The sequence below is a fragment of the Vicia villosa genome, linkage group LG1, assembly GCF_029867415.1.
Source record: "Vicia villosa cultivar HV-30 ecotype Madison, WI linkage group LG1, Vvil1.0, whole genome shotgun sequence".
NCBI classification, from domain to species: domain Eukaryota; kingdom Viridiplantae; phylum Streptophyta; class Magnoliopsida; order Fabales; family Fabaceae; genus Vicia; species Vicia villosa.
The window spans coordinates 49,179,752-49,190,289 of NC_081180.1; the positions used below are offsets into that span (position 1 = coordinate 49,179,752).

A 10,538-nucleotide genomic window follows, 5' to 3' on the forward strand; every position below is an offset into this window, starting at 1 on the left:
GATGACCCCAAATTTTATGGTACTAACATCATTTGCTCGGATCGTTACTTGTGGAATCTCTTATAGGAGCGTGGGGCTCCATAATGATTTTATATGGGTAAATATCTTTCAAGATCCATTCCCTCCTAGTATTGAGTGGTATGAAGCGTTTGAGGGGATTTGGGGTAGGCTAAAAAATAAATTTTTCATAAACTAGTATCGTATATTGATTTTTCCTATGCCCAGATGATTCCGATTTACCACCTCATTCCTTCTCGTCCCTAGTCCTTTTTGGTGTTACTATATTCTTATTTGATGTAACATTCCTCTCTAGCCATGAGCTCTTCGATCAAAGATGCAAACTTCTGAGCTAGAAACTCGTTGAAGTGTCTTTCTTTTAGCAATTTTTGAAGATCCTAATGAACACCTCTTGGTTCGGATGGGTGACCTTGATAGTTTCTTTGTTAAAGCATACCGAGTATTCTTTTAAGGTCTCAACATAACCTTGGAAAACTTTCCTGTGTTTGCTGGCCGAGAAGTGGTGGATCATCTTTTTTGTCAGGTCCTGATAACTAGTGATGGAGAACCTCGGGAGGCTAATGTACCATCGGAGGGTCGTTTCCTTCAGTGTTCCCGTCATCAGTTTCCATTTAAGATATTCAATAGCTCCAACAATGTCCATTTGTTGTTGATAGCAATAATGTGATCGTGAGAGTCACTTTTACCGTTAACATCGCCAGGGAAAAGGGTTTTAAGTTGTTCGGGACTTGTGCAACCTAGATCTCTGCCAATAAGGGTTGGTGATTCACAGTGTCTTCTTGATCGTCAATTATAGGGCCTAGGTCAGTTTTATCATACCCCACGATGGGCATCAAATGTACTCGTAAAGTACACTAATTTGATAACTCTACAGATGTTAGGTCAGGGTAAGAGTCGAAGTATGTTTTCAGAATGTGAATGGTATGAAAACTATGTGTTCAAATGTTAGCTATTGCTAACTTTATAAGGTCTTATAGGTTCCAAGTCTTTTATGACTAATTTCTTTCTAATTATGGTGCTTGTCTCCCTGTCTAGTTAAGGAAAATGAATGAGCATCAAACACCTTATTTTTTGGTCTGAGACCGGCCATTTTCGACAATTAAGACGCATTTAAAGCTACATTTGTATACTGAAATACACCAACTATCAATTGGATGTGCCTAATCTGAGTCGAGCCGTTCGCTTTGCCCCATCATATGCATTCAGAACAATTTGTGATTGATTCATGCCCTACCAAATTACTCCACACATGGGTTCGTACACGACTCAAAAAGAGACCGAAATGTACAAATGCCTATATGGTTGAAAATTCTATTGGACTAGATTTGTGGATTATTATTCTCTCAGTTAAAAAAAACTATTTTTATTTTTTATTTTTCACATTATTATAGTGCACTATGAAAATGTATTTTATGATTTGTCTACTTATTTGCAAGGTATGAAAAAATATTCCATTTTATAGAGATTGTTCTCTAATTTTTTCCCAATAATATTTTGAGTGATGAATACATACGTCACTGTGAGATATTGGATCGAACTCTAGTATTGTCGAAGGGTAGCTTCTTGGTTCGACAGTTCGACAGAGTTAAGCATGAAGTCGAAGGATTGTTCACATGCTGGTGTCGAAGTGTGCATGCTGTAGTCGAAGATGGGTCTAGCATGCAGATTCGAAGATGCTAGGGTTGTTAGCATGTTAAATTAGGTTTTAGTGTTTAAACCCTAATTTGTTAAGTTAGCTTGTTTATTAAGTTGGCTTGTGTAATGGGCCTTGCTGAAAAAGCCCATTAGTTAGTATGTTAGGTTTTATTATAAATAGCATACTAGTCTCTCATCATTGCTAAGCTGCAAATCCTAATTTAGGGTGAGAGAGGTTATTTGTTATTCTTGTAAACTTGTAATCTTGTTCTAAGAGAAAGTGAAAGAATAGCAGTTATAACCAATTCTTGTGTTCTTCTTATCCTCTCTAATTCCCTATTATACTTTGTTATTGGTATCGGTTTTCACAACAAATTGGTGCGGTGAGCGTGAAGAAGATGCCTTCAACAAAGTATGAGATTGAAAAGTTCACCGGAGTGAATGATTTCGGTCTGTGGCGCTTGAAGATGAAAGCTCTACTGGTTCAGCAGGGTTGTTTGGAAGCGTTGAAGGGAGAGGCAGCCATGAATGCAGAATTGACGGCAGCGGAGAAGACGAATATGATCGAGAAAGCACACAGCGCAATTTTGTTGAGCCTTGGTGATAAGGTTCTCCGGCAGGTATCAAAGGAGACGACGGCATCAGGGTTATGGGTGAAACTTGAAAGTTTGTATATGACCAAATCGCTGGTAAATCGACTCTACCTGAAGCAAGCTTTGTATTCATTCAAGATGATTGAAGACAAAGTATTGGCTGAGCAGTTGGATATGTTCAACAAGCTGATTCTTGATCTTGAAAATATTGATGTGAAGATCGATGATGAAGATCAAGCGCTGTTACTATTGTGTTCTTTGCCTTGATCACATGCTCACTTCAAAGAAACTCTCTTGTATGGAAGGGAGTCCCTGACGTTTGAAGAAGTTCAATCAGCCTTGTACTCTAAGGACTTGAATGAACGAAAGGAGCATAAACCTTCGACTGTTGGCGAAGGTTTGGCCGTTAAAGGAAAACTCTTACGAAAGGATGGTAAGTTCGACAAGAAGAAAGGCAAAAGCCAGTCGAAGACTTACAGTGGCGAAGCATCTGGCATTCGGTGCTACCATTGTAAGAAGGAGGGTCACACAAGAAAGGTGTGCCCTGAACGCTTGAAATATCATGGAGGTAAGGATAATGGCAACGCTGCCATTGTTCAAGATGATTTCGAATCATCTGATGTTCTTGTGGTTTCAAGCAGTGACTCTAAGAAGGAGTGGATTATGGATTCAGGTTGCACTTGGCACATGACTCCAAACAAAGACTTGTTCGAGGAATTATGTGATCAAGATGGTGGATCAGTATTGCTGGGAAACAACAAGGCTTGCAAGATTGCAGGTGTTGGATCTGTGAGATTCAAGCTCCATGATGAGTCAATAAGGTTGTTGACTGAAGTCAGGTATGTTCCTGATTTGAAGAGAAATCTGCTTTCTCTTGGTGAATTCGACAAGAAAGGATATGTTTTCCAAGGAGAGAAAAGTATCCTAAGAGTCATGAAGGGTTCGAAGGAAGTCTTGAGAGGCGTGAAGAAACAAGGCTTGTATACCCTTGAGGCTGAAGTTGTAAGTGGTTCGACAAATGTTGCATCCACGAAACCTTTGTCGAAAACAGAAATCTGGCACATGAGATTGGGCCATGTCAGTGAAAGGGGTCTGGTCGAATTAGGGAAACAAAATCTGCTTGGTGGAGACAAAGTCGAAAAGCTGAAGTTTTGTGAACCCTGTGTACTTGGAAAATCTTGCAGAGTGAAGTTCAACAAAGGCAAACAAAGAACACATGGATCCCTTGATTACATCCATGCTGATCTTTGGGGGCCTGCAAGGTGTCCATCACATTCAGGAGCAAGGTATATTCTATCCATAGTAGATGATTATTCCAGAAAATTATGGGTATTCATCCAGAAGACTAAGGATGAAACTTTTGAGAATTTCAAAAGTTGGAAGACTCTGGTTGAAAATCAGACTGGCAGAAAGGTCAAGAGGTTGAGAACCGACAATGGCCTTGAATTTTGCAATGAGGCATTCGACAGTTTTTGTGCTGCCTCTGGTATTGCAAGGCATAGAACTACTGCAGGTACTCCACAGCAAAATGGTTTGGCTGAAAGGTTTAATCGAACTATTTTGAAGAGAGTCAGATGCATGTTGACTAGTGCGGGGTTAACAAAGGTGTTCTGGGCTGAGGCTGTTTCGACAGCAACATATCTGATAAATAGATGTCCTTCGACAGCGTTAGATATGAAGACACCTGAAGAAGTTTGGTCGGGACATCCACCCGATCTCGACAAACTGAGAGTATTTGGCTGCGTAGCCTATGCTCACATTAGGCAAGACAAGGTCGAACCTAGAGCTCTGAAATGCATGTTCATGGGATACCCTGAAGGAGTCAAAGCTTATAGGCTATGGTGCCTAGAGCCAGGTCACAGGAGGTGTATCACCAGTCGAGATGTAGTTTTCAATGAAGCTGAAATGGCTTTTAAGAAAACTAATGATGTTGGTCGAAGTACAGAAACATCTGACGAAGATCTGGAACAGGTAGAGATTCCTGTTGAGGTGGAGCATGTTGATGCTGAATTGCATATCCCAGATGAAGTCGAAGAAGAAGCAGAAGATGCTGAAGTTGAGGAAACTGACGATGACTACCTATTGTTGAGAGATAGGTCGAGAAGAGTCATCAAGCCACCTCAGAGACTTGGATATGCAGATCTTATAGCTTATGCCTTAATCTCTGCAAGTGAGGTTCTAGACGAAGAACCTAGAGACTATAAGGAAGTTATGAGGAGTCGAAATAAGACTGAATGGCTGAAGGCCATGGATGATGAGATGAAATCTCTTCATGATAATCATACTTGGGAACTGATCAAGAAACCTGTTGGGGCAAGGTTAGTCAGCTGTAAATGGATTTTCAAAGTTAAGGAAGGAATTGAAGGAGTGACGTCGAAAAGATACAAGGCAAGGTTAGTTGCAAGGGGTTTCACTCAGAAAGAAGGTGTCGACTTCAATGATGTGTTTTCTCCTGTTGTGAAGCATAGGTCCATTCGAATGTTGCTTGCCATGGTGGCACAGTTCGATCTTGAACTGGAACAGATGGATGTGAAGACTGCGTTCTTGTATGGTGATCTAGATGAAACGATCCTGATGAGGCAACCTGAAGGGTATGTCGAAAAGGGGAAGGAAGATTATGTGTGCAAGTTAAAGAGATCTTTGTATGGGCTGAAACAATCTCCTCGACAGTGGAATAGGAGATTCGACAAGTTCATGGCACGCATAAGTTTCATTAGAAGTCAGTTCGACCACTGCGTTTACTTCAGATTTCGACCTGGTAATTCATTTGTTATTTTGTTGCTTTATGTGGATGATATTCTCATAGAAAGCAACAATGTTGAAGATGTGATGAGGGTGAAGGCTGAACTCAATAAGGAGTTCGATATGAAGGATCTGGGAGCTGCTTCCAGGATTCTTGGAATTGACATTCGAAGAGATAGAAAGAAGTCGAAGTTATGTCTATCTCAAGAGGCATATCTACGGAAGATTCTTGAAAAGTTTGGTATGTCGAATTCGAAGCCAGTTGTGACTCCAACAAACCCTCAATTCAAGCTGAGTATTGATCAGTGTCCCAGTACTGATGTCGAAAGAGCCTATATGAATAGCATCCCATATGCTAATATAGTTGGTTCTTTGATGTATGCTATGGTTTGTACTAGACCCGACATAGCATACGCAGTAAGTCTTGTAAGCAGGTACATGGCGAATCCTGGAAAGGCTCACTGGCAAGCATTGAAGTGGATTCTAAGGTACATAAATGGATCTCTAAACAGAGTCTTAATTTATGGTGGAGCCTTGGGTGAAGATAGTAAAGCAGCAATAGAAGGATATGTCGACTCTGATTATGCAGGTTGTATGGATTCTAGAAAGTCTATTTCTGGATATGTTTTCACTATGTTTGGCACAGCAATTAGTTGGAAAGCAACTCTTCAGAAGGTTGTTGCTCTATCAACCACTGAAGCGGAATATATTGCTCTCACTGAAGCTGTGAAAGAAGCATTGTGGCTTGAAGGTTTTGCGAATGAGCTGAAACTTCAAGGTCGAGGTATCACTGTTAAATGTGATAGTCAAAGTGCAATACACCTGTCAAAGAATTCAGCCTATCATGAGCGAACTAAGCACATTGATGTGAGGCTGCATTTCGTCAGAGGAGTAATCGAGCGTAGAGAAGTCCAAGTGCTGAAGGTTTCGACTGAAGACAATGCTGCTGATATGATCACCAAGACATTGCCAAGTTGCAAGTTTTTCCACTGTATGCAGTTGATAAAGCTGCGTGAAGAAAGCTAGTCTGTTCTTTGACGTTGTAGAGTTAGGTCCAAGGTGGAGATTTGTGAGATATTGGGTCGAACTCTAGTATTGTCGAAGGGTAGCTTCTTGGTTCGACAGTTCGACAGAGTTAAGCATGAAGTCGAAGGATTGTTCACATGCTGGTGTCGAAGTGTGCATGCTGTAGTCGAAGATGGGTCTAGCATGCAGATTCGAAGATGCTAGGGTTGTTAGCATGTTAAATTAGGTTTTAGTGTTTAAACCCTAATTTGTTAAGTTAGCTTGTTTATTAAGTTGGCTTGTGTAATGGGCCTTGCTGAAAAAGCCCATTAGTTAGTATGTTAGGTTTTATTATAAATAGCATACTAGTCTCTCATCATTGCTAAGCTGCAAATCCTAATTTAGGGTGAGAGAGGTTATTTGTTATTCTTGTAAACTTGTAATCTTGTTCTAAGAGAAAGTGAAAGAATAGCAGTTATAACAAATTCTTGTGTTCTTCTTTTCCTCTCTAATTCCCTATTATACTTTGTTATTGGTATCGGTTTTCACAACAGTCACACAAGTTATTGTTATATAAATCCAAACTGCAATGAAATAAATCCAAAGAAAAACCGAGTCAACATTATTAGTCGTACAGTATGAAAACCCAGCTCATGCATGCACTTTAGCTCTTGTTGTTTCTCATAAAGGCATCTCCATGATAGAAACATGAAAAATTAAAATACCGTTTTTATCCCTTTCTTATAGTACCATGCATTATCTACAACCACTTTTGTTTTGGCTAAGAAGGGCTTATAGTAAGATCACTGAGATGAAACTTTAACGTGTGGACCAGTCCCAGCCAATGTCACACTCTAGACAGTGATCTTCACCGGTGTGTTAGATAAAGCCATTATTATTGCCTTACACGAACTTCATTCAACGGGGTACTAACTAATAAATGTGTCACGAATTTCCCATCTTTGTTGGGTATGAAATGATGTAATATATTGCCGTGTGTTATGGTCAAATACTAAGTGTAAAAGTAGACTCAGACACTGACATCGGACACGACATTGATATCAGACACGACACCAACACTCATAAATAAATCGACAAAGATAATAATTTTTGAAATATAAATAAATTAAACGCAATTACAATTGACCAATTGACGATGTCGTGTTCAGTGTCAGTGTCATAGCACAGATGCTAAAGATAAAGAACCTTGACCAAATATGCATGTAAGATATACATTAAATTAGGCGTTTACAATTTCAAGTCAATGTGTTAAATTCTATACCTAAAATGCATCCACCATGCTCTGGAGGAACATGCTCACAACCTTGCTTCAATGGTTGTTTTCCATCTCCATTTCTTGCCTCTGAGGCCTCCCATAACAACACTAACACTTCAAACTCAAATAAAAATGACTTAACCGCAGCCACAACCTCAAGTCTTTATCCAAACACACAATTCACAAACCATGAATCTCTCCCACTTTTACAAGACTCATACAATGGCTTCATCAAAGCATTCCCTCAATTTTCCACAACTTTCGAAATAGATCGAATCCGAGCACAAGAATATCATCACTTGAATAATAATCCCTCGAATATATGTTTCGATTACACAGGATATGGCCTTTTCTCTCATTCTCAGCATCAAAAACCAAGTTCAGCTGCTGCTGCTTCTACTTCATCATCATCATCATCATCTACTCCTTACTTGAACTTAGAACAATCGTTCTTCGATGTATCCATTAAGTCGATGAACTTGAAGTCACAGATACTCTACCGCGGACAAGAATCGAAACTAGAATCAAGAATTAGAGAAAGAATAATGACATTCATGAATGTGTCCGAAACTGATTACGCCTTAGTTTTCATTGCGAATGAGGTATCTGCTTTTAAACTTATAGCTGATTCATTCCATTTTCAATCTAAAGGATCAGAGCTTCTCACAGTTTATGATCATAACAATGAAGCATTAGAAATTATGATTGATAGCTGCAAGAAACAAGGAGTAAAAATTCTATCAGCAGAATTCACTTGGCCCAATCTAGCAATGGAATGGACAAAACTGAAGAAAATGATAAAAAGTAAAAAAGAGAAGAGAAAAAGTGGTTTATTTGTTTTTCCACTTTATTCAAAGGTTACTGGATCACCATATTCATATTTTTGGATGTCTATGGCACAAGAAAATGGTTGGCATGTTTTGCTTGATTTATGTGCATTGAGACCTAAAGAAATGGATACTTTAGGTTTGTCTATGTTTAAACCTGATTTCATGGTTTGTTCATTCTACAAGATTTTCGGAGAAAACCCGTCTGGATTTGGTTGTTTATTTGTCAAAAAATCAAGTCTTTCTTCTCTCAGAGACTTAGGTAATGCTACAAGCATAGGAATTATAAGCCTTAATCCGCCGAATAATACTCAAAAGCCGAACTCCGAATTACCAGAATCTTCTACTCCGAATCCGAGGATCAATGAGGAATCATCTTCATCAAAATCAGAAATTGTGGAGCTTCAAGGTATGAAAATGAATGATGAAAGATTGGAAATTGAGTGTAGAGGATTAGAGCATGTAGACAAAGTGGGACTAATTGTGATTAGTACAAGCACAAGGTATTTGATTAATTGGCTTGTTAATGCATTAATGAGTCTTCAACATCCACATGATGAAAATAGATTTTCATTGATTAGAATCTATGGTCCAAAGATTAACTGTCATCGTGGATTTTCTGTAGCATTTAATATATTTGACTGGAAAGGAGAAAAAATTGATCCAGGACTTGTTCAAAAGTTAGCTGATAGAAATAATATCTCATTAAGTAGGTCATGTTTGAGGAATATCAAGTTCTTAGATAAGAGCCAAGAAGAGAGGGAATGGGCTTTGGAAAGTAAGGCAACTGAGGTTGAGAAGATGGGCCTGTCCAAGAAGAAGAAAAGCCCAGGTGAGAATGGGATATTGGTTTTGTCTGCTACATTGAGCTTCTTGACAAACTTTGAAGATGTTTATAGGTTATGGGCATTTGTTTCTAGGTTTCTTGATGCAGATTTTGTGGAGAAAGAGAGATGGAGATACATTGCTCTAAATCAAAAAACTATTGAAGTTTGAATTTGTTGTAGTTTGTTATTATTTCTTCTTTGTTTTTCACATCACAATCACATTGTTTATGGTTATGTTATTTTGGAATAAGGTTTAAACTTTGCAAATTTGAGTTGTATTGTATTTAGCATGATAAGTTGGGTAACTTACCCTCCAATTTTTGAACAAATGTTAGAATTTGATAGAATGTGAACTTCATTGTATTATGATTAATGATTTAACTATGACAAAAGCCATGACACACATATTTATACCAGAGTTATAATGCAATCATGTTTCTCTATCACTACACACACATGAATGGTGATCTGCACTTGTTTTGCATCTATACTACTACATACACACATACATGATGCAACTCTATACACATGTATGGTGATCTGCATTTGTTTTGCACCTATACTACATACACACATACATGATACAACTCTATACACGCATAATATAAGATGGTGCAACTTGTGCAACTCTTCTTATTTCCCGAAAACTCAATGAGGCGACTTTGAGAATGGTGTAAAGGTTATTGAAAGATGTTGTGCCAAGAGGCTTAGTAAGAGTATCTGCAACTTGAACATTACTAGAAACATGCTAGATCTTCAACTTATTGGTTATGACTCTCTCTCTCGAACGAAGTGCAAGTTAAGCTCAATATGTTTCTTTATGTCATGAAGGATAGGATTGTGTGACAAAAGCAATGCACTAAGATTGTCACAAAGAAGAGTAATAAGAAAGAAAAGCAATGCAAGCTTAGGAAGACGTGATTCCAACCAGAGTGGCTCTAAAGTTGTGTGAGACAAGATACAATACTTAGCCCCAATTCTTGATTTGGAGCTCCATGGCAGAAGGTTGGGTCCCAAGAAGACGTAAGAGCCAAAAGTATATTTGCGACCAGTAAATGTCAACTCAATCGACATCATGCCAACTATTTCAAATAGAGATTGTCTATATTTTTTGTCTTGTACATGTTGTCCATAACCAACACAATAGGAAAAGTATTCAAAAACTGGATTGAATCGGGATGAACCCAAAAGATATCTTTCATAACATCTGAGTCTTCTATTCTTCTACTTTAGTAAATATAGCTTGCATCCTTTATCAACTTAAATAAATGTTGTATCTCAGTTCTAGGACCTCTTATATCTTTTTGTAACTTACTCATATATTTATATATTTGCGTGATCCGAGTGAGATTCTTCGGATCTCGCTCTTGCAAGGACATCCATATGTGTTTAGGTGGAACATGACGTATTGTCAAATAAACAATATTTCCTTCTCATCTGCAATTAGTCAATCGACAAACAAATTACCTTTGAATTTATCAGGTAAACTATAGTTATGAAGTCCACATTTTATATCAATATTCCATCCATAACCATCTTTTGATTGTGTTGACCTAATTTTGAATGAACAGCCACATTTCTTAGTGACATTTTGTGTTTCACTATCTGTTTCCAT

General features: G+C 38.3%; 1 protein-coding gene across 1 annotated transcript; it reads left to right on the plus strand.

Annotated features, from left to right (window-relative positions):
* The first annotated feature begins 7,216 nt into the window (after positions 1-7,216).
* On the plus strand, positions 7,217-9,323 carry LOC131605762 (uncharacterized). The gene has a single exon (XM_058878081.1). The coding sequence runs from the start codon at positions 7,281-7,283 to the stop codon at positions 9,090-9,092; it is 1,812 nt and encodes a 603-aa protein (XP_058734064.1). The 5' UTR covers positions 7,217-7,280; the 3' UTR covers positions 9,093-9,323.
* Positions 9,324-10,538: the final 1,215 nt, after the last annotated feature.